Source organism: Salvelinus alpinus, chromosome 26 (assembly GCF_045679555.1).
Source record: "Salvelinus alpinus chromosome 26, SLU_Salpinus.1, whole genome shotgun sequence".
Classification (NCBI taxonomy): domain Eukaryota; kingdom Metazoa; phylum Chordata; class Actinopteri; order Salmoniformes; family Salmonidae; genus Salvelinus; species Salvelinus alpinus.
This window is the reverse complement of record NC_092111.1, coordinates 25,633,449-25,660,899: the sequence shown is the minus strand read 5'-3', so window position 1 is coordinate 25,660,899 and position 27,451 is coordinate 25,633,449. Positions and strand designations below refer to the sequence as shown.

General features: G+C 43.0%; 1 protein-coding gene across 5 annotated transcripts; it reads left to right on the top strand.

Annotated features, from left to right (window-relative positions):
* The first annotated feature begins 542 nt into the window (after positions 1-542).
* LOC139555045 (hyccin-like) lies at positions 543-20,757 on the top strand. 5 transcript variants are annotated; one of them, XM_071368446.1, is made up of 13 exons: positions 543-724; positions 4,742-4,826; positions 6,494-6,595; positions 6,818-7,000; positions 7,328-7,408; positions 7,568-7,683; positions 8,037-8,132; positions 10,206-10,322; positions 11,305-11,392; positions 11,648-11,754; positions 14,946-15,004; positions 17,123-17,422; positions 18,163-20,757. In XM_071368446.1, exons 2-12 carry the CDS (start codon positions 4,776-4,778, stop codon positions 17,401-17,403), a joined length of 1,281 nt encoding a protein of 426 aa, XP_071224547.1. In that variant the 5' UTR covers positions 543-724; positions 4,742-4,775; the 3' UTR covers positions 17,404-17,422; positions 18,163-20,757. The 5 variants fall into 5 exon arrangements, with proteins under 5 accessions (XP_071224547.1, XP_071224546.1, XP_071224545.1 ...); XM_071368445.1 differs by lacking the exon at positions 17,123-17,422 and having other exon boundaries at positions 545-724; XM_071368444.1 differs by lacking the exons at positions 543-724; positions 17,123-17,422 and adding an exon at positions 1,373-1,391.
* The last annotated feature ends 6,694 nt before the right edge of the window (positions 20,758-27,451 follow it).

Below are 27,451 nucleotides of genomic sequence, written 5' to 3'. Positions count from 1 at the left end.
CTATCTGCATGTACATAATTACCTCAATTACCCCGACACCGGTGCCCCGCACATTGACACATTGACTCTGAACCGGTACCCACTGTATATAGCCCCGCTATTGTTATTTACTGCTGCTCCTTAACTGTTTGTTTTTCTTATCTCTTACTTTTTTTCCTTTCTTTTTTTCTTAAAACTGTATTGTTTGTTAAGGGCTTGTAAGTAAGCATTTCACTGTAAGGTTGTATTCGACGCATGTGACAAATAAAAATGTATTTGATTTGATATGGGACATAGTATACTTTCCCTTTTAAAATCACAAATCAAAGTTTTATTTAAAAGTTAGAACTATAAGATATGATAGCTAAAACACAAAGGTCATAAATCATATAACTATGACAATGACCGGACTGTCAAACAGCGATGACAGCGACAATCTACCCTATTTGTGAAAATGATTATGTCCCGCCCCTACACCAAATTTAATTGGTCGCTATTTCTGGAGGCGCGGGTCTTACTTTTTATACTGCTTAACCATTGGCTTACAGGCCTGCCAATCCGAATTAGTCCTTCTCGAGTTCGCTCTAGTGTTGGCGAGTGGTGGGAGTAAATGAAAATGGAGGTTTTGATGTTGATTAATGATTTAGCTTGCTAGTGTCTTTATGGAGTAATTGATATCTACCTATTTCCTCGGACGGAACAATAGTGGACTTGGAGACAAAGGAAATCTCGAGATAGCATGATAGTAAGTAAACAAACAACTTTCCAGCCAGCTAGTTCGTCTTCTTGGAGAGCGCTTTCTGCATGAACATTTTCAGTTTGAAACCTGGCCGATTCGGCTAGAGATTATGTCGAGCTCGGAAGCATATACATTAGCTAGATCTCACACAAAGTTGTTTGCGGTAATAGTTAAATAGCTACCGTTTGTATGTAGCGAGCTTGTGTATAGCTGTAGACCAGACTTGCGAAGCTGTGTGAAAGGTGAAGGATCTTGCCAGCTAGCATCTAGCTAGCCAACTGACAGGCGTGAAGTGGAACTCTCACAATTAGCAGCTAACTTAGTTCTGTCACTACGTTGGCCAGCAAGCTAGCTAGCAGGTTTAACTGTCATTGGCCTGACAAGCCCAGGACAGTTAGCTTCCTTAGCCAGAAGGCTGTCAAAAAGTTTGTCCCTCAGCTCGTCTTCTGGTTAGCTAGCTAGCAAGTACCCATAGTCTTATTTCAAGTAGTACCCTTTTCAGTCAGTCAATGGTTTAGTCTCCACATGATGTAACTACATGATGATGACAAGGATGATGTTTATAGTGATGGTCTATCTACTGTTTAGGGTTTCTGCCGGTGGATATTGTGGCTGTACGCTGATCAATAGTCCTGTAGGATCGATCAGTGGTGGACACCACATAGACATAGGGGTGAGTGTGTACGCTATGCCGAGTCTTTAGCCAGTTGTGTCTGTGTTCGCTCTGTCAAGCATGTTTGATTAAAATCCTTTGTTTCATTAAATGTTGCTGTTAATAGCTGTTACACACACGACCGTGTGTGTGTGTGCTCGCTCCCCTGCCTGTCGGACAGGTTGAGTAATGCATTGTTCAGATTTTTGCAATAGCTGACATGTGACGCAGCTTTCCTCAGTAAAGCCCTAGAGACTGGCGAGAAACACGGCTCTAATGGAGTGGAACCTCTGTAGGATGGTACACACACGCACACACAGTCCAGTCCCTCTGCTATACAGAATGATAGGACAGTTTGCCAAACAGCAGTATGAGGAGAGAGCTCTCTGTAAATATGATCAGGGCCGAGCCTATAGTTACCTGAGACAGAGGGGGGTGAAGAGAGAGTGAGAGTCAGAGAGGGAACAGGAGTGTAGGCTGCTATAAGAGGATTCCAGCCTGTCTGCTTTCTCTCTCAGAACCCACAGCTCAGACCACACACACACAGCTACTAATTAGAGTTAGGCACACTACTGCTGCTGGCAGAGAAACTACTGCAGGGGAAGGGGGGGTGCAGATTCTGCAGAATCGGGTGATTGAGCGATGAGGAGAGGAAGTCTGGAGGAAGTAAGAGGTTAGGAAAACAAGGGCATTATTTCCAAAGGAGAGGGAGATCTGCTAGGATTGTGTGTGTACTCGTGTGAGTGAGTATGAGGATAATGTAGACTCTTTTCAGGACATTCCTTCACCTCATTTGGGCTGCAGCGCTCTTTCTTTCTCGCTCTCTTTCTCTCCTCTGTTTCCTCTAGGGCATGGCACAATTATATGACTACCGTGTGTGTGTGGTTTACCCCGTAACACAGGAAAAAGCGGCTCGGGCAGCTCTTTCTTCTTTCCTCCAAGCTCTCCAAAACAGGGTGTTCTGATTGGCCCATTCACTTCCTGGCTTTTGCTCCGGTCTGATAACATGCCAGAGCAGTCCTTGGCTTGCCCTGTCCATTTTTCACTTGATCACTTCCTTGATTCATAAGGAATAAGACTGGTGTAAGAAATATGGTGGAAACTTGCTTTGAACACGGCTAGCCCTTGCTTACGCCAACCCATTGTTTTTAAGTGCGTGGGGAGGAGCGCATTCTTTAAGAGAAAGGACAGAGAATTGGAATGCATCATAGTGTGAGTAGGCTTATGTATTGGAAAGAGTTGTCATAGAGAGTGAGTTGTCTAGGAGGAGTGGGTGGGTGGGTGGGTGTGTCTGTTCTGTGTGCGTTGGTATACAGTCTTGCGATAAAAGATCTCCTGCTGACAGCGCAGTAAGTAGTGTGTTGTGTAATAACGTTGATTCAGATTAGCTTGTTCTCCAGTTAGCCAGTGTAAGAGTATGTGATTGGCTGTGCTGTCTGTTAGCTTGTTTCTGATAGGCTGTGTTTATAGGACAAGTTTGATGGTATTGGTACTGTGATTGATAGATGGAGAAGAAACTACTACTGTGGAGCTAGCATCCACCTGGAGTGTGTGTGGCTGGCCTATTGATGTTAAAGGTTGTTTGTTTGGCTGCTACTCGTTTGGGCTTACTGTACCACTCGGACCACACACACACACAGGCACACAGAGAGGATTAGAAGTGTAAACTAGCAGAGGAATGTGTTTAAATAGAGAGGATTATGAGGAGAGGCTGCCTGTTTTAAGCTCTGTGGTAGGAACCTAGAGGTCAGTGTGTGTGAGACCGTGAATGGAGTCTTTATGATTGCAGTTATAACCGGTTGGCAGGCTCTCTGTTTTGTGAAACATGGAGGTGAATATTAGAATACACACACGCCCACGTTCCTGTTTGGTGTTGGGCAACACTCCACTGTGTCTCCACCTAAAATATAAATGCAAAATGCAACAATTTCAAAGATTTGTACTGAGTTACAGTTCATAATGAGGAAATCAGTCAATTTAAATAAATGTATTAAGGCCTAATCTATGGATTTCACATGACTGGGAATACAGATATGCATCTGTTGTCATAGAAAATGGGCCTCAGGATTTCGTTACAGTATTTTTGTGCTTTTGAATTTCCGTTGGTAAAATGCAATTGTGTTCATTGTCCTCTCCATAACCATAACCCCACGACCACCATGGGGCACTCTGTTTGTTTACAACGTTGACATCAGCAAACGGCTCGCCCACACAACGCCATTCACATGGTCTGTGGTTGTGAGGTCGGTTGGACATACTGCTAAAGTGACATTGGAGGCGGCTTATGGTAGAGAAATTAACATGAAATTATTTGACAACAGCTCTGGTGGACATTCCTCCAGTCAACATGCCAATTGCACGCTCCTTTAACTTGAGACATCTGTGCCATTGTGTTGTGTGACAAAACTGCACATTGTAATGATCATGCTGTTTAATCAGCTTCTTGAAATGCTACACCTGTCAAGTGGATGGATTTATCTTGGCAAAGGGGAATGCTCACTAACTGGGATGTAAACACATTTGTGCACAACATTTGAGAGAAATAAGCTTTTTGTGTGTATGAAACATTTCTGTGCTAATTTATTTCAGCTCATGAAACATGGGAGCAGCACTTTACATGCTGCTTTAGCTCGGTGATCCCCCGGTACCATGGTCAACGTTTGGTCATTATGTCTTCTAGTCTAGCAGGCCAGATCTGAGCTCATGGAAACACACTGTAGATGGATGATATTTACATGATTCATCTAGCTCTGTTTATACCATACGAGGAGCAGTGTGTGTGTGTAGTCTCGTAGAACCAGACTAATGTGTTGTGTTTGTGTGACATCATGTGAATGTAAAGAATCTTAAGAAGTAGTTGAAGAAAGAATAATTCCAATCTGAGCACATGTTCCTGCATGAGAGTTCTCTCTCTCTCTCTCTCTCACCCCCTCTCTTTTTCACTCTTTCCCTCTCTTTCACACAGTGTGTGGACATGGTCCATCTCTTCCCCTTGCACCCACTTCTCACGACACACAAACACACACACCACACAGATGTAGTGCTGTACTTCATTGTCTTGAACAAACATATCAAATCCATGAGGGGAGAGATGGTAGGGATGTAGAAATGGATGGGGGAGTGGGGGCTTAGCACTGTTTTCCTCCCTATCTCTCTCACACACACACACTCTTATGTAACTGCGGGAGAGCCTGAAGTAACATTATAAGGAGAGAGCGAGGGAGAGTGCTGTTGATAGTGAGAGAGGTGAGAAACAGCAGAGATTGTGTGAAGCTGTAACTAAGGGAACGTGAGGGAAAGAGATGGATTTTGTATTGTGTGTCTGTCTTAGTTTGTGAGTGTACTAACAACAGTCTCTCTTTGCTTCCCAGGTAGAGGTGTGTCCACAGCAGCAGATGAGGGAAGATGTTGGCTATGGACCAAGGAGTGGTGGAGGAGTGGCTGTCAGAGTTTAAGGTGTGTGTCTGTCAGTCAGGTTTTCCGTTAGCCGGTAAGCTTTTACCCCCCCCCCCCCCCCAAGCCCATAAGTAAAATTGTCACCAGCTAAAAATCCCATAGAAAAATAATGACTTTTATTCATTGATGGAAATGCATTTGACCGGTCTTATCGGTCTCTAGGTTAATTTGCATAATTTTGTGGAATTAAATTGGTGCGTGTGTATTTTCGTTGGTCATTACGTGTCTTATTTATCACACGCAAACGGATACAGAGCCTGTATATGAGCGGAAAATCTGTCATACAGCGCGAGAGCTGCTGCTACAGCTGATCACACAGCTCGTTCGTTGTTAATGGGGTAAAGCATGCTTTTATAAGCCCAATCATTACACAACAATTGCAAATGCCATCGCGTCTTTAAAACAGTTTTGATGTCCACGATTAAAAATATATCCTTTTTTTATTTCTCAACTGGTAATTGAAGCTTGCTTCCCATTCGCCATTCAAGTACATAGACAATGATAGGCAGGCTTTAATCCATCACACACCGCTTTACAATGAGCTGGAGGCAGTATGCATTTTGTAAACATATTCTTAATTGTTTGAAATCTGAACATTTTACATCATATTATGAGGCATGTCTTACCTTGCTTCAAAGTAGCCTAGCCAAAAGTATTTTATAAAGACTTCCATATGCCATTGAAACCAGTAGCTAATGGTTTTCAAATCAACTTTCTTTCATTGTCCAGTAGCTAAACTTCCATCCTAGTCATATTAGCAACCAATGCTAGTTGCATCTTTAGACCTCCCCTTTTTCAACATTTCTAAATTATATTTTCGTCTGTCATATGAAACTGCTGACATGCGGTGTGCTTTTTACCACTGTTTTCCCGCTAATTGCATTATGGAAAGAACATGTGCGTGTAGCCTACTGCCTTGTGCGCATCGCTGAGCTTTATAATGTGAAGAAATAATAGTTCATCAACATTTGAAGATAAATACTCTGATCTGTTGCATCAGCCTCTTTTTAAAGATGTTTTGGTGTAGCCTAGGCCTACTGGTTGTGTGAATTTGGGGATCTATCGTCCTACAACTGTCCTAGAATCTGTTTTGGAATAGGCTATTTCTTTCTCGCACAGAACAACAAGCTGACCAATAGAATAGGTCAACTTTTCTACTATGGGGGATAGGCTAGTGAGTTTGCTGTTCGTTACTCGTACTTTTCCTCAGCCAACAAGACATCTTCAAAGTATGCATCAGAATTCGGTAAGAAGGAAGCACACCGTTGCATCCTCGAGTTGCATGTTCTGTTAAGATGCATTACCATAATCTAAGTGTGATTTCTGTCATTCTGAACACCGTGGGTGGACGCCCTAGTGGGTTATGCACCCAATGAATATGGGTCCAGAAAATTCAATTCTGCCTGTCCGCTGTCTGACGCCACATTTTCCTAACGGAAACCCTGGTGTGTTTGTGTATGTGTTTTAGGGGAGAGCCAGTGTCACTGTCTCCTCATCAGTATTTCTGTTTGTCAGCACACACACACACACACACACACACACACACACACACACACACACACACACACACACACAAGCGTAGATGTGTGGGCTTAGTACACACATAGTTACCTGTTATTTCAAGGTTGCTCCGGGTACAGAGTGTTGATCTGTGTGATTGTGTACAGACCCTTCCTGACAGTGCAGTGTCCAGCTACGCAGCGTCTCTGAAGGAGAAAGGCTCCCTGATCCCAGCGCTCTACAAAGTCATCAGGGAGAACTACAGTGACGTACGTACTACACACACGCACATACAACGTTAATGCATACACGGATACAATCCGTTTCCACTAGCATTGCAACATTCTGCAAAAATGCTCGCCAGGAGCTTCTGGACTTTGCTAAATATCCAGCTAATGAAACATTAACAACCTAGGTATTTAACAGAACTAAGCTAAAACTTCAAAAAGTGAACTCTCCCTCAAACCCTCTCCTCTATATCTGTCTTCTAGTTGTTGGAGCCAGTGTGTCACCAGTTGTTTGAGTTCTATCGTAGCGGAGAGCCACGGCTGCAGCGGTTTGTTCTCCAGTTCCTCCCTGAGCTGCTCTGGTCCCTCCTCCTGGCTCCGTCTGCAGCCAGGGACCCACATACCTCCGGCTGTATAGAGGCACTGCTACTGGGGATATATAATCTGGTGAGATACACACCCACAGTCTAACACACAATTTCAGGAGGGTGTGGGGGGGTTAGCAATTAGGGCTTTTTCTCTCTCTCTGTCGCTCACTGTCTGTCTCAGAATAGCAGAGTAGGTCAGCTGTCATTCAGCATCCTGTCACAGCTATTACTCATCCTGACATTAACAGCTCTGACATCGCCAAACAGGCCTTTACACACAGACACACACAGAGACAGACAGACACCACTGAGACACTGCTTTGCTTTAATAAGGTGTACTCTTTAAAATAGCTTTTATTTCCCTCGCCCACACACTGACATTCTCTCTCTGTCTTTCTCTCTGTAGGAGATTGTAGATAAGGATGGACAGAGTAAAGTCCTTTCTTTCACTGTCCCCTCCCTCTCCAAACCCTCAGTATACCACGAAGTAAGTTCACCTTTCAAGTCAGTCTTTCTCTATGAACATGGTATATGGATGAGTTGGCTAACTATTAAATCCTCCCTAGATGAAAGTTTATAATCCATGACCATCTTTAAATAACTTTTTATAGATCAAGTTAGTAATATGAATAAACCCTTCCCCCAGCCCTCCACCATTGGCTCCCTGGCGTTGACGGAAGGGGCTCTAGCTAATCATGGGCTGCGTAGAGTGGTGTACAGCGGGCCTCACCTACAGAGAGAAACCTTCACGGCTCAGAACAGGTCAGACAGAGTTATGGTTGAATTGGAGCTGGGCTGCAGTGTGATAAATTTGTTTTATGGCAATTTGCCTGAAGTGCTTAAGATCTTGGTTTGTGTTAACGTTGCTGAATAAACATCCTGATGCGGAGAACCCATAGCATGCTGAACTCCGGTAGAGAGTAGTCAGTAGAGATGGGTGAGCGGGAAGCGTCTGGAACTGAGAACCTCTTATTGCAGACAGACAGCCTAATGTCTATAATCATTAGACTAGCTACAGATAATAGGCCAGATACCCTACTGACTCTAGGTTAGCGTTTCTAAACCCACTCTCTGTGTGTGTGTGTGTGTGTGTGTGTGTGTGTGTGTGTGTGTAGGTTTGAGGTGCTGACCTTCCTGCTGCTGTGTTACAATGCAGCTCTCAGCTACATGACCTCCTCATCTCTGCAGTCCCTCTGCCAGCTCAGCTCCAGGTAACACACACACACACACACACACACACGCTCCCCTGCCAGCATCCGCTTATTTGATCCTCTTAAAGACTTTAGCGGAGAACTGGGCCAAGATACTACCACTTTCCCTGAGAGCCTAGGACACACACACACACACACACACACACACACACACACACACACACACAGGTCTCTGTCTGAGGAGTTGTTAATCTGCTGGCAGTGGTTGAGCATTAGTGTGATGAACACTGAGCTAAAGAGAGACAGGGAGGTGATCAGCTCACTGCAGTTCTACTCTTTGACTTAGAGCAGGTATTCTAAAACTGGGGTACGTTCAATGCCATCGGGGGTATGCCAAATAATCGTTTTTTTTTGTCACCCGAGTAGCCTTGTTTCACTGACAACAAATTAAACTATCTAGTGTTCAGCAAAATAACAATACAATGTCAAATACAGGTAGCCTAATAATTAACATCCAATCACATTAACCGTTACACTCTTGCAGGGATTTCATTAACAGCCCGTATGTAGCTAAACGTATCTGCTACTTATGTTGGTATCTGTACTGATGGCGCAAAAGCCATGACATGAGGAGTGGAGTGGTAACGCGTGTGTAAGCAGTTGCTTCCGACACCACTTGGGTACACTGCAGCATCCACTGAGAGGCTCTTGCTGCCAAGGGAATGCCTGACAGCTTGAAATACATGTTGGACACTACAGTGAAAATGGTTAACTTTGTTAAAGCAAGGCCCCTGAACTCTCGTGTATTTTCTGCACTCTGCAATGATATGGGCAGCGACCATGTAACGCTTTTACAACACACAGAAGTGCGCTGGTTATCAAGGGGCAAAGTATTGACACATTTTTTTAAATTGAGAGACAAGCTTAAAGTTTTCTTTACTGACCATCATTTTCACTTGTCTGACCGCTTGCATGATGACGAGTTTCTCACACGACTGGCCTATCTGGGTGATGTTTTTTCTCGCCTGAATGATCTGAATCTAGGATAACAGCGACTCTCCACAACTATATTCAATGTGCGGGACAAAATTGAGGCTATGATTAAGAAGTTGGAGCTCTTCTCTGTCTGCATTAACAAGGACAACACACAGGTCTTTCCATCATTGTATGATTTTTTTTGTGTGCAAATGAACTCAAGCTTACGGACAATGTCAAATGTGATATAGCGAAGCACCTGAGTGAGTTGGGTGCGCAGTTACTTTCCCGAAACGGATGACACAAACAACTGGATTCGTTATCCCTTTCATGCCCTGCCTCCAGTCCACTTACCGATATCTGAACAAGAGAGCCTCATTGAAATTGCAACAAGCTGTTCTGTGAAAATTGAATTTAATCAGAAGCCACTGCCAGATTTCTGGATAGGGCTGCGCTTCCGCTGTTAAGACACTGATGCCATTTGCAACCACGTACTCATGTGAGAGTGATTCAAGACCCTCACTAGCATTTAAACTAAATGCAGGCACAGACTGTGTGTGGACAATGATTTAAGACTGAGACTCTCTCCAATACAACCCAACATTGCAGAGTTATGTGAATCCTTTCAAGCACACCTTTCTCATTAACCTGTGGTGAGTTAATCACAATTTTCGATGAACAAATAAGGTTTTATCTGTAAGATGGCTAAATAAAGAGCAAAATTATTGATTATTGTATTATTATTTGTGCCCTGGTCCTATAAGAGCTCTTTGTCACAACCCGGCTCGTGGGAAGGGACAATCTCACACTCATTCTTATGTTTAATAAATGTATCGTATAGTGTGTGGCAGGCTTACAATGATGGCAAAAAACATTTGATAGTGCGCTGACCCTGGTGCTAGAGGGGGTACGCAGCTGGAGGTTGAATGTTCAAAGGGGTATGGGACTATAAAAAGTTTGGGAACCACTGATCTAGAGGAATCTGGCTGCTTGACGAAACACAACAGTATATTATTGATGGCATGGATTTTTCAAATCATACTGGTCTTTTATGAAGATACTCTCAAAGCTTGCCATTTGTGTTCTGGTTGGTGGCTGTATTCTCTGTACTGTGATTGGTTGAATTACGGTATTCTCTGTTGTGTGATTGGTCTACAGGGTGTGTATCTGTGGTTACCCGCGGCAACAGCTAAGGAGGTATAAAGGCATCAGCTCTCGTCTGACCGTCACCTCTGAGTTCCTGGTCCAACTCATCACTGGGATACATTACGCGCTGTGAGAAAACACACACACACACACACACACACACACACACACACACACACACTATCCCTAACCTCTAACCATGAAACCAGCCTCCTTCACTCACGCTGCCAAACATACCCTCGTAAAACGGACTATCTATTTTGTCATTTACAAAATAGCCCCCAACACTCTACTCAGACTGCATCCAGTTTGCTATCACAGTGCCATCCGTTTTGTCACCAAAGCCCCATATACTACCCATCACTGCGACCTGTATGCTCTCGTTGGCTGGCCCTCGCTACATATTTGTCGCCAGACCTACTGGCTCCAGGTCATCTATAAGTCTTTGCTAGGTAAAGCCCTGCCTTATCTCAGCTTGCTGGTCACCATAACAACACCCACCCTGCCCTCCAGCAGGTATATCTCACTGGTCATCCCCAAAGCCAACACCCCCTTTGGCTGCCTTTCCTTCCAGTTCTCTGCTGCCAATGACTGGAACGAATTGCAAAAATCACTGAAGTTGGAGACTAATATTTCCCTCACTAACTTTAAGCATCGGCTGTCAGAGCAGCTTACCGATCACTGCAGCTGCACAAAGCCCATTTGTAAATAGCCCATCCAATCTACCTACCTCATCCCCATATTGTTTTTATTAACTTTTTTGCTCTTTTGCACACCAGTATTTCTACTTGCACATCATCATCTGCACATCTATCAATCCAGTGTTCATTTGCTAAATTGTAATTACTTCGCTACTATGGCCTATTTATTACCTTACCTCCTTACACCATTTGCACACACTGTATGTATATAGATTTTTCTATTGTGTTATTGACTGTACGTTTGTTTATTCCATGTGTGTTGTCTGTGTCGCACTGCTTTGCTTTATCTTGGCCAGAACGCAGTTGTAAATGAGAACTTGTTCTCAACTGTCCTACCTGGTTAAATAAAGGTGAACAAATAAAATAAAATACCCTGTGAACGAGAGGGTTGATTATTTTGTGTGTTCCAGGTGTAATGGGGAGATGGACCTGGGTTCCAAGGCGCTGGATGATGTTCTGTACCGAGCTCAGCTAGAACTGTACCCTGAAGCTCTACTGGTGGGTGACATCACAAACACACACACCTGTACAGGTGTGTGCCAGGACACCAACCTCTCCCATGTCATGTCACCAGATGGTGTGCGTGTGGTGCCTGTAATCCCACAGTGTTAAAACATTGAGATGTTAATCTGTAATCCTGAAGGCTGCTTCATCAAACCGCAGGCAGCGGTTGTTCAACAGTACCGTAGACACACACACACACAGAGCATCCTGTGGTTGTTGTCAGTACTTAACATTGTGTGTGTTATTTAGGTGGGTAATGCCATCAAGTCGTCCCAACAGTGTGCAGCGCTGAAGTCTGGCGCTAGTAAAGAAGGAGCTCGCAGCATTCAGGTGGAGATCACTCCTACTTCCTCTAGGTACGTATGTTCTCTCTATCTACACAGTATACTTCCTCTAGGTACGTATGTTCTCTCTATCTACACAGTATACTTCCTCTAGGTACGTATGTTCTCTCTATCTACACAGTATACTTCCTCTAGGTACGTATGTTCTCTCTATCTACACAGTATACTTCCTCTAGGTACGTATGTTCTCTCTATCTACACAGTATACTTCCTCTAGGTACGTATGTTCTCTCTATCTACACAGTATACTTCCTCTAGGTACGTATGTTCTCTCTATCTACACTAGGTATGTACAGTGCCTTCAGTAAGTATTCATACCCCTTGACTTGTTCCACATTTGTTGTTACAGCCTGCCTTCAAAATGGATTCATTTGTTTATTTTTCTCACGCGTCTACACACAATATCACATAATGAAAAAGTTTTATTTTTGGGGGGTGAAAGTGAAATACAGATATCTAGTTTATACTGAACAAAAATATAAACGCAACATGCAAGAAATTACAATATTTTACTGAGATACAGTTCATATAAGGAAATCAGTAAGTTGAAATAAATTAATTAGGCCCGACTCCAAGCATTACACATGACTGGGAATACAGATATGCATCTGTTGGTCACAGATACATAAAAAGTAAATGGGCCTCAGGATCTTGTCACGGTATCTCTGTGCATTAAAATTGCCATCAATAAAATGCAATTGTGTTTGTTGTCCATAGCTTATGCCGTACCTTATCGTAACTCAACCGCCACCATGGGGCACTCTGTTCACAACGTTGACATCAGCAAACCACTCACCCACACGGCGCCGTACACGTAGTCTGTGGTTGTGAGGCTAGTTGGACATACTACAAAACATTACATTCTCAGGCAACAGCTCTGGTGGACATTCCTGCAGTCAGCATTCCAATTGCATGCTCCCTCAACTTGAGACATCTGTGGCATTGTGTTGTGTAACAAAACTGCACATTTTCGAGTGGCCTTTTATTGTCCCCAGCACAAGGTGCACCTGTGTAATGATCATGCTGTTTAATCAACTTCTTGACATCAGTCAGGTGGATTAATTATCTTGGCAAAGGGGAAATGCTCACTAACAGGGATGTGAACAAAAGTTATTTTTATTTCAGCTCATAAGACATGGGACCAACACTTGTTGTGTTTTTTATATTTTTGTTCAGTGTACGTAAGTATTCACACCTCTGAGTCAATAATTTGTAGAAACACCTTTGGCAGCGATTACAGCTATGAGTCTTTCTGGGTAAGTCTCTAAGAGCTTTCCACACTTGGATTGTGCAACATTTGTCCATTATTCTTTTCAAAATTCTTCAAGCTCTGTCAAATTGGTTGTTGATCATTGCTAGACAGCCATTTTCAGGTCTTGCCATAGATTTTTAAAGTAGATTTAACTCAAAACTGTAAATCGGCCACTCAGGAACATTCACTGTCTTCTTGGTAAGCAACTCCAGTGTAGATTTGGCCTTGTTTTTAGGTTATTGTCCTGCTAAAAGGTGAATTCATCTCTGTGCCTGGTGGAAAGCAGACTGAACCAGGTTTTCCTCTAGGATTCTGCCTGTGCTTAGCCCCATTCCGTTTCTTTTTTTATCCTGAAAAACTCCCTAGTCCTTAATGATTACAAGCAAACCAATAACATGATGCAGCCACCACTATGCTTAAAAATATGGAGAGTGGTACTCAATAATGTGTTGTATTGGATTTGCCCCAAACATAACCCTTTGTTTTCAGGACGAAAAGTGAATTGCTTTGTCACATTTTTTGCAGTATTACTTTAGTGCCTTGTTGCAAACAGGATGCATGTTTTGGAATATTTTTAGTCAGTACGTGCTTCCTTTTCCCTCTGGCAATTAGGTTAGTATTGTAGAGTAACTACAATGTTGTTGATCCATTTTCAGTGTTCTCCTATCACAGCCATTAAACTCTGTAACTGTTTTAAAGTCACCATTGGCATAATGGTGAAATCCCTGAGCGGTTCCCTTCTCCGGCAACTGAGTTAGGAAGGACGACCTGTACAGTATCTTTGTAGTGACTGGTATATTTATATATCCAAAGTGTAGTTAATAACTTCAACATGCTCAAAGGGATATTCAATGTCTGCTTTTTTATTTTTTCCCATCTACCATTAGGTTGCCTTTGCGAGACATATGGAAAACCTCCCTGGTCTTTGTGGTTGAATCTGTGTTTGAAATGCACTGCTCAACTCCAAGACCTTAAAATTATCTGTATGTGTGGGGTACAGAGATGAGGTAGTCATTAACATATCATGTTAAACACAATTAGTGCACTCAGTCCATGCAACTTATTAGGTGACTTGTTAAACACATTTTTACTCCTGAACTTATTGGCTTGCCATAACAAAGAGGTTGGAGACTTATTGACTCAAAACATTTCAGCTTTTTATTATTTTTAAAAAAATTGAAAAACACAATTCCACTTTGACATTATGGGGTTATTGTGTGTAGGTCAGAGACATTTTTTTCTTCTATTTAATCAATTTTAAATTCCGACTAACACAACAATGTGGAAAAAGTCAAGGGATGTGAATACTTTCTGAAGGCTCTGTATGTGTATATAATAAATATATATATCTACACAGTATACTTCCTCTAGGTACATTTTTATTTATTTCACCTTTATTTAACCAGGTAGGCTAGTTAAGAACAAGTTCTCATTTACAACTGCGACCTGGCCAAGATAAAGCAAAGCAGTGCGACACATACAACAACACAGAGTTACACATGGAATAAACAAACATACAGTCAATAATACAATAGAAAAAGTCTATATACAGTGTGTGCAAATGAGGTAGGATAAGGGAGGTAAGGCAATAAATAGGCCATGGTGGCGAAGTAATTACAATATAGCAATTAAACACTGGAGTGATGGATGTGCATGTAGAGTAACTGGGGTGCAAAGGAGCAAAATACATCATATACAGTATACACAGTATCCATTTTGATCTATAGTTATAGGTTCATAGATTGATCGTTATTTTTTTAGTGGAAAATTGTCTTTTGGATTTTCACATTGCACTCAATAACAGTTTAATGTGAACATAAGATCTTGGTTTGTAAACATAAATATAGTTTTTTGATGAATGGTGATGATTTTTATAGACTGCATTTTATATTGATTTTCCTGTTGACCTCTTTTGAACTACTAATAATTGAATTTGAATTCCCTTCTGTAGGATTTCACGGAATGCGGTCACGTCACTCTCTATCAGAGGACACCGCTGGAAACGACATGGTAAGACAGACAGACGGTTAGAAACGCTAACCTAGGGTATCTGGCCTATTATCTGTAGCTAGTCTAGTGATTATAGACATTAGGCTGTCTGTCTGCAATAAGAGGTTCTCAGTTCCAGACGCTTCCCGCTCACCCATCTCTACTGACTACTCTCTACCGGAGTTCAGCATGCTATGGGTTCTCCGCATCAGGATGTTTATTTAGCTTCTTATCATTCACTACAGCTCTTCTCATCTGTCTTCTCTAGACATTATCACTGTCTGTACATGTTATTACGTTTAATGTTTACTGTCTATACATGATCACTGCCTCGTCTGTTTTAATAGTTTACTGTATGCATTATTGTACATGCATGTACAGTTGAAGTTGGAAGTTTACATACACCTTAGCCAAATAGATTTCAACTCAGTTTTTCACAATTCCTGACATTTAATCCTAGTAAAAATGCCCTGTCTTGGGTCAGTTAGATCACCACTTTATTTTAAGAATGTTAAATGTCAGAATAATAGTAGTGATTTTATTTCAGCTTGTATTTCTTTCATCACATTCCCAGTGGGTCAGAAGTTCACATACACTCAATTAGTATTTGGTAGCATTGCCTTCTTAAATTGGTTAACTTGGGTCAAACATTTTGGGTGGCCTTCCACAAGCTTCCCACAATAAGTTGGGTGAATTTTGGCCCATTCCTCCTGACAGAGCCAGTGTAACGGAGTCAGGTTTGTAGACCTCCTTGCTCGCGCACGCTTTTTCAGTTCTGCCCACATTTTCTATAGGATTGATGTCAGGGCTTTGTGCTGGCCACTCCAATACCTTGACTTTGTTGTCCTTAAGCCATTTTGCCACAACTTTGGAAGTCGCTTGGGGTCGTTGTCCATTTGGAAGACCCATTTGTGACCAAGCTTTAGCTTCCTGACTGATGTCTTGAGATGTTGCTTCAATATATCCACAAAATGTTCCTACCTCATGATGCCATCTATATTGTGAAGTGCACCAGCCCCTCCTGCAGCAATGCACCCACACAACATGATGCAGCCACCCCCGTGCTTCAAGGTTGGGATGGTGTTCTTCAGCTTGCAAGCATTCCCCTTTTTCCTCCAAACATAACGATGGCCATTATGGCCAAACAGTTCTATTTTTGTTTCATCGGGGAAAAAAGTACGATCTTTGTCCCCAAAGGTGCAGTTGCAAACCGTAGTCTGGCTTTTTTTTTAGCGGTTTTGGAGCAGTGGCTTCTTCCTTGCTGAGCGGGTTTTGAGGTTATGTTGATATAGGACTCGTTTTACTGTGGATATAGATACTTTTGTACCTGTTTCCTCCAGCATCTTCACAAGGTCCTTTGCTGTTGTTGTGGGATTGATTTGCACTTTTCGCACCAAAGTACGTTCATCTCTAGGAGACAGAACATGTCTCCTTCCTGAGTGGTATGAGGGCTGCTTGGTCCCATAGTGTTTATACTTGCGTACTATTGTTTGTACAGATGAACGTGGTACCTTCAGGCTTTTGGAAATTGCTCCCAAGGATGAACCAGACTTGTGGAGGTCTACAATTTTTTTCTGAGGTCTTGGCTGATTTCTTTTGATTTTCCCATGATATCAAGCAAACTGAGTATGAAGGTAGGCTTTGAAATACATCCACAGGTACACCTCCAATTGACTCAAATGATGTCAATTAGGCTATCAGAAGCTTCTAAAGCCATGACATCATTTTCTGGAATTTTCCAAGCTGTTTAAAGGCACAGTCAACTTAGTGTATGTAAACTTCTGACCCACTGGAATTATGATACAATGAATTATAAGTGAAATAATGTCTGTAAACAGTTATTGGAAAATTTATTGGAAAATGTATCATGCTCAAAGTCCTGACCGACAAAGAAATTTGTGAAGTGGTTGACATACACTTAGGTTGAAGTCATTAACTCGTATGTCAACTTCCGACTTCAACTGTACATTGTCACTGTCTGCATGTGCAGTGTCACTATATTCTGTATACTGTTATGGTCATCATGATTTTGTCTAGGATTTTTTTTGCCATCACATTTATTTGACTGTCTGTGTGTGTCTCTTATCTGTGTCTTCGTGTGTGTGTGTTTTATATCTGTCTCCATCTCCATGACCCCAGAGTCCCAGGAGGTCAGTGTAGATGGTGACCCGGCGACCCCTGGAGGTCAAGGGTCATCCATCCCAGAGATCAGTGTGACGATGCCCAACGGAGACTCTCTACGACCCCGCGACCCCCGACCTTTAACCCAGTCCGAGCCTGAGCCGCTGGGGTCAGCCTCAGAGGTCAGCCCCACCCACGACCCCAGTCCTAGGGGTCAGGAGGTCAGGAGGCAGAAGTCTGTGAGGCGATTGGTGGACGAGAGTTCTGGGCCCTCCTCCGCAGGAAGGGCCCAGTACTAAGACCCTCCCCATCCCCGGGGTAACCTAAGTAACATTGTGTGGAGGCGTGGTCTTCTCTAAGCATGACGGTTGATTGGTTGGCTGACTAACTTTCGCCGCACTGCGTTGCCTCCTGACATGTCCTCCGATTTACTCAGTTTGAGAGAACCCTTCCTCATCACTCACTCCATCCTTTTTCTCTGTGTGTGTGTGTGTGTGTGGTGGGGGGGTGGAGGTATTTTGGTCTCTAAAACGCCTAACTCCAACACATCCCTGGGTTGCCAGGGGAGACAGACTGCGTTCTCCTGATTGGTTAGTTGCAGCAGCTGAGGAGAATAGGCAGCTCTGGATTGGTCATTAGTCTCTTCCCCAGTATTTATTTAGTTTTAATTTCAGTATGTATATCAGTTCAGTGTGTCTGAAGGACCTCCCTATCTGTCTGTCTGATGGTATAAGATAGTAGATTGCAGTCAGATGTGAGTTGTTAGTCGTGTGTTTTGTGTGTGTGTGTGTGTGGTTGGTTGGTATGTGTTTTGCTTTCTACAACTCCTGCTGCCCAGACCTCTGCCTGTTGCTGTTCTCAGATTTGATACTTGATAAGTTAACTGATCGTAGCACCACTAACTGTAGTACAGCTGAATGGCAACCATGTAAATAGGTGTCTTTACTCACTACCAGGGTTAGCACCAGCCCACTGTCCTGTCCTGTAGCCTGCTCTACTATTCTGTCTGTCATTTAACAATAACTAACCCCTCTCTCTTTCTTTCTCTCTATCTCTAGACGCAGTGGATTTGGGTTCCCCGGACGAGTTGATGGATATCTCTGAAGTGGACGAAGGGGTGTGGCCTACAGGAGGGGGTGGCCCGGACTCACTGACTCCACCTACCATCACTATCAGCAACAGCGTTACCCCTGGGGTGGGAGGGGCCAAGACAGGAAGCAGGAAGTGGCATCTAGGCGGACGGTCGCATAAGGAGAAGGAGGCATGTCCTCCAGGGGGGCAGACCCTGGGCGAGAACCTGGATCTGTCAATCAAACGTCTGACGCTGACGTCCAGCCAATCGGTGCCCAAGGGACCGAGCCATAGCGCACTGAGCAGCCTATCGCGTACGGCCAGCGCTGTGTTCTCCCGCTCCTTTGAGGGAAACAACACCGGGGGTAACCGTGGCAACCCAGAGGCTGGCCGCTATTCGTGCAGTGGCAGCCTGCAGGAGGAGGAGTTAGGCTATCTAAGCCCCACCCCCAGCCACAACCAGCGCTCGCCCAGCATCAGCGTGCACTTTAGGAGCGACCTGTGAACCCTGACCTCTAACGCTTGAGCTCTCACCCCCATCTTAACCCTCTAACCCCATGCCCCTGTACCTGTGACCTGTACTCCCAGCCTGCCAGGAGGACTGGAACACAAATTCATGAACACATTCCCTCTTATCCCCCTCCTTTCCTCACCATCTCCCTTTCTTTCCTATCCATACCATTCTTCATCTCCTTCTCTTCTTCTTCAGTAGGACAGCTGCCCCCTCTAGAAACCGGCTTCTCTCCTCCACTTCCTCTCTCTCCAAAGCGAGAGCCTGGTGTGAGAGCAGGGAGCCTGTGTCCATCCCTCCGCCCTGGAACTACAGAACCACCAGACAGATCTGCAGACTTTTCTGAGAGGGTTTGGAAATGGAGTATTTAAGACTCTTGTTTGTCCTGTTTGGCTTTCTGTACATCCCTCCCGACCACGCCCCCATCACCGGGCAAGTACTGTGTTTGTGAGCTTGCATGTGTGTGTGTGTGAGCTTGCATGTGAGTGTGAATGCAATCAAGCGTTAGTGACTGTTTTTAGAATAAAGGTTGCTGATTGCTGCAATGAACAAGGTGTGATACTCCCAAAAATAAAATGAAAATAACTACAGTCTCTAGTGAAACTCTTTTTTTCAGATGCCCTCTCTTTCCCCTCTCCTTACTCATCATGCACTAGGCCCTAGTGACTAGGGTTTGAACGAACCCTAACACAATGTGACCTCCACACGCCCATTGCCATAGCAAATATTTATTCATCCAGTCTGAATAATTCTGCATTACACACAATTATTAAATGACAGACCACAAAAATGATAGAAACCAAAAATATTCATTAGTCTTTCATGTTTACGTGTGAAAAGTATTGATTGATGTCATCCTACTAGAAGCAATATTTATCTTTCTGTGGTTATTTTCTCCCTGGTCTGATCAACAAACAAGCTGATTGGGGTAATTTATGTTTCTGATCAATAAATTGATTGGGGGTGGGTTTGTTAAGTTTGTATGATAATGTATAAACTTTGTATGATGTAAATGAATTTTCCTATGATTGAGAGACTTGGGTTTTTAAATATAGATGCAACAATATATCAAAAGCAGTGGGGCGCCTACCTGTTAACGGTATTGATATGCATAAGCAGGAAGTCACCCTGTTGTCGATGCTGATGTCATATTGCTGCGTCTACCTTTAACTGTGGTGTTCTATGTACGGCAGACAGTGGTTATAAATGTGGTATTTTCCTACGAGAGGGAGGGAGAGACCGTAGTTGTTCGAGCCGTATTGAATCTCCTCAGTGTTAAAGCACAAGAAGAATCCAACCCAAACCTGCACGATATGTGCCTGATGCCCAAACCACACCACCACCAAACCGAACACACCCCTAGGCCTAGGAGTAGTGGGTATAAGGGCTAGGGAATATTGGTATGCTTATACAAGCTAGGAAATAGGTTTATAGGAGTTGGTTTGGGATTAGGCCTGTAAACTGTCCTCTCCAATCCCTTTCCACTCTGAAGTGTCAGTACAGTAATGTTGTGTTTGGTTGATCTTTATTGAGTGATTGGTTGATTTAACTTATTATTATATATTTTTTTTATGTTAACATGAACTTGACTGTGTTTGTCTGTTCTCTGGTTCATCATCACCTGCTTTATAACATAATGGAAATTGAGGATACAGACAAAGAACTTGCTCCCTTTGAGGAGAGGCGCACTGCTGACTGGCGGAACATTTTAAGTCAACGATTGCACGACAGTCACACTCCATTTGGTGGCAATGAAGTTCACTGTGGTGCGGTTGGAGAGAAGCGTGTTGGGTGTAGGTCATGTGCTACTGGACATCTGAATGCAGAATAACGTCTGCCCTACTGGAACCTTTGCACTAGAACCAGTGTTCTCAGTCTGTCAGTGTTCTAGATCTGTTTTATATTCATACGGTGGAACAATAACAATCATGTTTCTGTATTCTGTTGCTTTATGGAATGTCATGAATCTGTACATATTATTGTTGGACTTCAGTTGTTGGTTTGGCCTTTCTGTCTGAAGATAATGCTCTGCTAGAGCTACTCTCTGAGAATAAAATTGTTCTATATTTCACTATATGTCTGACCCTGTTCTTCATCATACACACATTTATTTTACTCTCCTTGTGAGGACCAAATAATTTATTCCCATTCAAAATCCGATTTTCCTTAACCTAACCATAATTCTAACCCTAAAGTAGCCTTTGTCCTCTTCCCACTTGTCTGAATTTTCTTGTTTTACTGTCCTTGTTTTACTGTCCTTGTGAGAACACAAGGATAGTAAAAGCAAAAACAATCATCCTAACATGATGGCCTAGCTCTCAATCCAAAACATCTGAGTGAAATTATGCAGCCATCTTATGTGTATGTATGCATTTATGTGTATTTATGATAATTTTAGGCGAAATGTTGATTTAAGTATGAGTTTGCTACTGTAGGCGCAGATTAACATTTCCCATTGCGCCCACAAAGTGGCGCTCGTCATATTTCTGATTGAACCAACTATCGCAAAAAATCTAAACCACCTGCCTCGCTTTACGGCCATGCGTCGGCTTCCTCTTTTTCACGTCCTTCAGAACCAGAACCAGTGAACCAACTAGCTACCATGGCGAAGCTCAGTAAAGAGACCAAGCAGCGGCTACAGACGGTGTTTCAGGCCGGACAGTTCGTCATCCGCTGGGGTTTCATCCCCACGGTGCTCTACCTTGGTCAGTATATGGCAAGTCGATTAGCTTAGCATGATAGCAGTTCGGGTAGGGGGATATGTCCAAGTGACAGTATTTGTACTGTTGTGGTATGTTGCTAGCTATAGGTAGCATGGTTGAGATTTGTTTATGATTAACCAATTCAAGTTAGGGAAACCTCGTTTGTGTAACGCGACCACTGCATGCATTTGGAATTGCATAATCAGTTGTATGTTTTTCCCAATTTCGGTTAGCTAAACTACGTCCGAAAATGTATGGAGATTTGTGGCCATAGTGTGACACGGGGACTGTCATATAACAGCTAAACCACAGCTAGCTCACAGTGGTCAGTGAGGAAACGAAGCCAGTGAGACATTTCCTGAATTAGCTACAGCAGGAACACCCCAGCTGTCAAGGGAAACTAGCTAACTAAAATTAGGCAAAACACACATTTGGGACTCATGCTGTTGGTCGGTGTGTTTGTACGACTTTGCGTGTTTCTCGGGTGAGATCTGAGGTCTCCCACGGGAGAAACCAAAGTCTTAACCATAAACCCAGCGTTTCCCAAACTTTTGCCCTAACACTACAGAGCTGATAAAAATAATCGAAACTTGATGAGTTGACTATGGGTAAATCAATTTGAATTCAATCACTTTTTGACAGCATCCCTTTAGATTTAAACAACTTTCGATACGTTTGCCCATTGAAGAGGTTTGACTTGAAGGGCAAAACATTCAGGAGATTAAAGGGGCTCAAAAAGGTGTCCGTTTTGCATACCCCACCATGAGAAATCTGTCTTCATCACTGGAAAATATAAACGGTTGCGTTTGATATCATTTAAAAGCTTAGTGTTGTCAAACAATTTTATTATAGTCATTTTTAAACCTTTTAACGTCAATAATCTAAAAACGTGTAAACTCAGATTTTTTTCATATTAGCAAATGTTGTTGCTTAGACCCTATTTCACATCATCTGAGGTTTTTGTGTTGTGCCAGTTGAGACACATGCTCTTGAATACAGGGTAGGTGTCATTTCAATCATAGAAATAGACTTCATAGAATTGACATACCTTCAGACCACTGCAATTTAGCTGGTACACCAGTGACATTTTAAATGAATCAATGTTGAATGTCAAAGGAGAAAAGGTCCATTTTATATCACAAAATATGCTTTTTTTCCCCCCCAGAACTTATAAAATGCTTTGACAACCATCTATCTTTTCCAATGATGAAGACATGGATCTCTTATGGTATGGTGGGGTATGCAAAATTCAGCCCCTTTATCTCTCAAATGTTTTGGCATTCAGGTCCAAAAAGTCACTTTATGAACGTTTCTACAATGGGTATGGAAGGTTTGGTGAAGTTCAAAAGAGGCCTTCAAAAAGTGATTGAATTAAAATGGGTTTACCCTTATTGGAATCAGCGGTGTAGTGCTAGGGGAGAAAACAAAATGTTCACTCGATGGGGTCCCCAGGACCAAGTTTGAGAAACGCTGTGTTATCCCAATAGGAAATTCCTTCTTGGGTCGAGGGTGAGACTGATTTTGAGACTGTGAGCCCGACTTTCTGCCTTCTGTCCATCAACCCCTCTCTCTACTTCTTTCCTTCTTCAACCTCTCCTACTGCCTTCTCACTTTCTACCCCTCTCCCTCTAACTGCATCCCTACTTTCCAAGTGTGTGTCCCTCTATGTGCTAACTGAGGATCAGTGTGTGTGTGTGTGTGTGTGTGTGTGTGTGTGTGTGTGTGTGTGTGTGTGTGTGTGTGTGTGTGTGTGTGTGTGTGTGTGTGTGTGTGTGTGTGTGTGTGCGCGCGTGCATCATGACCTGTATTCATAGACCAGTGCAGATTGCTATTGTCATCAACCTGCTACAGGCCGGGCTAATGTTAATGCTAACCACAGCTAGCCCATGATAGGCCACGGAGGACCCTGCCAGTTTCGGTACCTGATCAGTAGTTACATTTAGCTCCAGGGTAGGATGGAAATAGTTACAGCTTCTCTGGGAGGGAGATAATTACACGGGGGAGACCCTGAGTGTCTGCCACAAGCTAGCATGGCTACACAGTACACAGACACATACGCTAACTATCTTCAGAGAAAGTGATGGGGAAACCCAGAATATCTGCATGTGTCAGGAATGAGGACGTTGATGCAATGTTCTGGCATGAGTGAATGAAGTGTTGCAGAAACAGAAATGTGACTTATGATGAGTTCATTCATAGAGCATTGCTGCTATTTTCTTTTCCCCTCCCCCCTCTCTCAGGTCCAATAGTAGGTATTGGAGACTAAACACCAGGGTTGGGGTCAGTTTGAATTTAAGTCAATCAATGCAGGAAGTGATTGGAATTTGAAATGAACTAATGGAAATACCAAAAAACTTTGGAATAATATTTTCTCAATTTCGGGTTTATTGAGAAGCCATTTTTTTCAATTTCTGAATTGGAATTTCAGTTTACTTCCTGAATTGACTGACTTAAATTTGAGCTGACCCCAACCCTGATGTGTTTAGTCTCTAACGCCTACAATTTACTCAACCCTGAACAGTCAGAAGCAGCGGGTGGCTGTCCTATCGCTTCTGACCAGAAGATTGGCTGTCATAATCAGTTAATTTCTCGAAGATTCTAGATGTTTAATCGCCACCATTCGTTGACACCCACAGCTTTTAGCCTTTCATCTTTGCAATATGTCTTAGCTATTAGGGTAGTCAGTTCCAACATTCAGTTTCCTTCCCGGACATCTTTATTGGACCACAGTGAGAACTGCTGGCCAAAAGGGATAAGAGAGAGGGGAAATGTGAGGGAGAGATTGGGGTGGACGGAGAGAGAGAGAGAGAGAGGGGTGGGTGGGAAAATCCCAAAGCTGTCCGTCTGAAGCTCCAGTTCGGAATGTTATGACACGTCAAGAGCTGGCCACGCAACACGCATGTTCACCTCTTCTCAGGAACACGCTACTGATGCTAGATAACTACATCACTTGTGTTTGAGTCAGAGGATATGATGGAGACTGTTTTATTGGAAAACCGCTCCGATATGAACAGACGTCACGTTACGCAGGCTTTGAAAAACGAAGCTCGGGAGTGCAATTAATGTTTCTACAACGATTTGCTTCTCTTCATCTCTGCTCTCTTTTGTTTTTGATGTACAGGTTTCGCACGAGGGGGGGATCCTGGTATGCCGGAGCCCAACATCCTGAGGTGCGCTGTCTCTGTCGGTCCATCTCTGTGTGTGTCTGTCTGTTTTTGGTTTGGCCATCTGATATAGGGAATGTTAAGTTGGCTGACGTTTTACATGCCGTAACCAGTTGTGCTATTTTGTTAGTTTTTTTGGATTGTTTGTAACTTATTTTGTACATAATGTTGCGAACCATCAAACAAGCAAAGCGTCAATGCACGATTAAGATTGAATGCTACTACACCGGCTCTGACACTCGTCGGATGTGGCAGGACTTGAAAACTATTACGGACTACAAAGGGAAACCCAGACGCGAGCTGCTCAGTGACTCAAGTCTACCAGACGAGCTTGATGCCTTTTATGCTCGCCTCGTTATTGTTCTACTTTGTGTTATTATTTTACTTTAGTTTATTTGGTAAATATGTTCTTAACTCTTCTTGAACTGCACTGTTGGTTAAGGGCTTGTAAGTAAGCATTTCACGGTAAGGTCTACACTTGTTGTATTCGGCGCATGTGACAAAGTTTGATTTGAATACGGTATCATGACGCAGGTCAAAGTAGTTAAATACATACGGAATATTGTGTCATGGCTCTGGTCAAAGTAGTTAAATACATACGGAATAGTGTGTCATGGCTCTGGTCAAAGTAGTTAAATGCATACGGAATAGTGTGTCATGGCTCTGGTCAAAGTAGTTAAATACATACGGAATAGTGTGTCATGGCTCTGGTCAAAGTAGTTAAATACATACGGTATAGTGTGTCATGGCTCTGGTCAAAGTAGTGCATTTATATAGGGAATAGGTAGCAATACATTAATAAGATAGTTTACTCGGCCGTTTACCATTGTTAGAAATGGTCATGATTCCTGTCCAAGTGGGCGTTTCTACTCGTGTGAGCATGCTTTTCCTGCGTGATCTCATGGTTCCTCAATAATATCTGGCATGCTCACGCAAGAGAGGGAATAGCTGGCTCTGGTCTACTTATTGTGCCCACCTATCCCGGCCAGAAAAAAATTGGCAGTGAGATGTCTCACCCTGTGGCACCCCCTAGATGAGGGAGTGGGGTGTCTTGCTTTCTCTACCATCTCTGGCCATACCATTAAGACAAATATAACCTCTGACCTTGTTTTCTCTCTTCCAGTCTGCTGTGGGGCTGAGGACAACCCTGACCCACCCAATCACCTCCTCCCACAATGGTCATGTGACTCCCAGCTGTCACCACGGAAGTGGATGCCATCTTTCCCTCACCAATTTCTATATGGCCCATATATTTTAGGCTGGTTGGAACTTTCTTTGTCACTTCACGTTTGGGTCGGAGACCTGAAGCGCTGAATTCCCTCTCACTCTGAAACACCAAATGGTGTGATGGACATCTTATTCTGAAACTGCACCTTACTGCTTGGTGATGGACTGTTTTTCTCTCATTTTGTTTCCTGACAGTTTGGAAACATGTAAAACCTAGTCTTTTCATTTGGTCATGGATCTGTGTTTGTCTGTGTACCTTAAATCATCCTGTATAAAATGTCTGCCTGTTGGTGGAAAATGGACCTGAGTTTGTCTATAAATCACCTTTTGAGAGAAGATTACTGTTTGTTTAGTTTGATTCCCGAATTATACCGTGACAATATTTTTTTTTCATGGAACCTCCTACACATTTGTATGGGCCTAATAGTAGTCTAAAGCCATCCAGTAAACGGTAAAAAAAAAAAAACATGTAACTTTTTAATTTCTCATTAACACAACCAGTCATGACGTTTTCATCTTATTAACCATGTTTCCATTCAACCTTTTTATGGGGGTAAAGTACATGTCGGGTAAAAAATGTCTTGACTGGCCTGGTGGAAACACCATTTGTCGGTCAACTTTCCAAATGTCGACAAAGCAAAATACGCTGGACAAAGTGTGATCTTTTTGTGTCTGTAAAATGAATTATGTGAGAAATGGTGGTGGAAACACCTTTATGCGCAAATATTTATATGATAACCCATCATATCGAAGTAACTTGGAGTCACGGGATGATATGGTGTGTGTTCCTCCAACTACGACTTGGGAAAATGTGCATTTTTATTAGGCTACAGATTAAATAACTTACAGTACATTCGGAAAATATTCAGACCCCTTGACTTTTTTCAGATTTTGTTACGTTACAGCCTTATTCTAAAATGGATTAAATAATTTGTTTCCCTCATCAAGCTACACACACAATACCCCATAATGACAAAGTGAAAACAGGTTTTTAGAAATGTTTGCAAATGTAATAAAATTAAAAAAATGTATTCAAACCCTTAGCCATGAGACTTGAAGTTTGAGCTCAGGTACATCCTGCTTCCATTGATCATCCTTGAGATGTGTCAACAACATGATTGGAGAACACCTGTGGTAAATTCAATTGATTGGACATGATTTGGAAAGGCACACACCTGTCTATATAAGGTCCCACAGTTGACAGTGCATGTTAGAGCAAAAACCATGAGGTGGAAGGAATTGTCCGTAGAGCTCCGAGACAGGATTGTGTTGAGGCACAGATCTGGGGAAGGGTACCAAAAAAATTCTGTAGCATTGAAGGTCCCCAAGAACACAGTGGCTTCCATCATTCTTAAATGGAAGACGTTTGGAACCACCAAGACTCTTCCTACACCTGGCCGTCCGGCCAAACTGAGCAATCGGGGGAGCAGGGCCTTGGTCAGGGAGATGACCAAGAACCCGATGGTCACTGACAGAGCTCCAGAGTTCCTCTGTGGAGATGGGAGAACCTTCCAGAAGGACAACCATCTCTGCAGCACTCCACCAATCAGGCATTTATGGTAGAGTGGTCAGATGGAAGCCATTCCTCAGTAAAAGTCACATGACAGTCTGCTTGGAGTTAGCCAAAAGGCACCTAAAGGACTCTGACCATGAGAAACAAGATTCTCTGGTC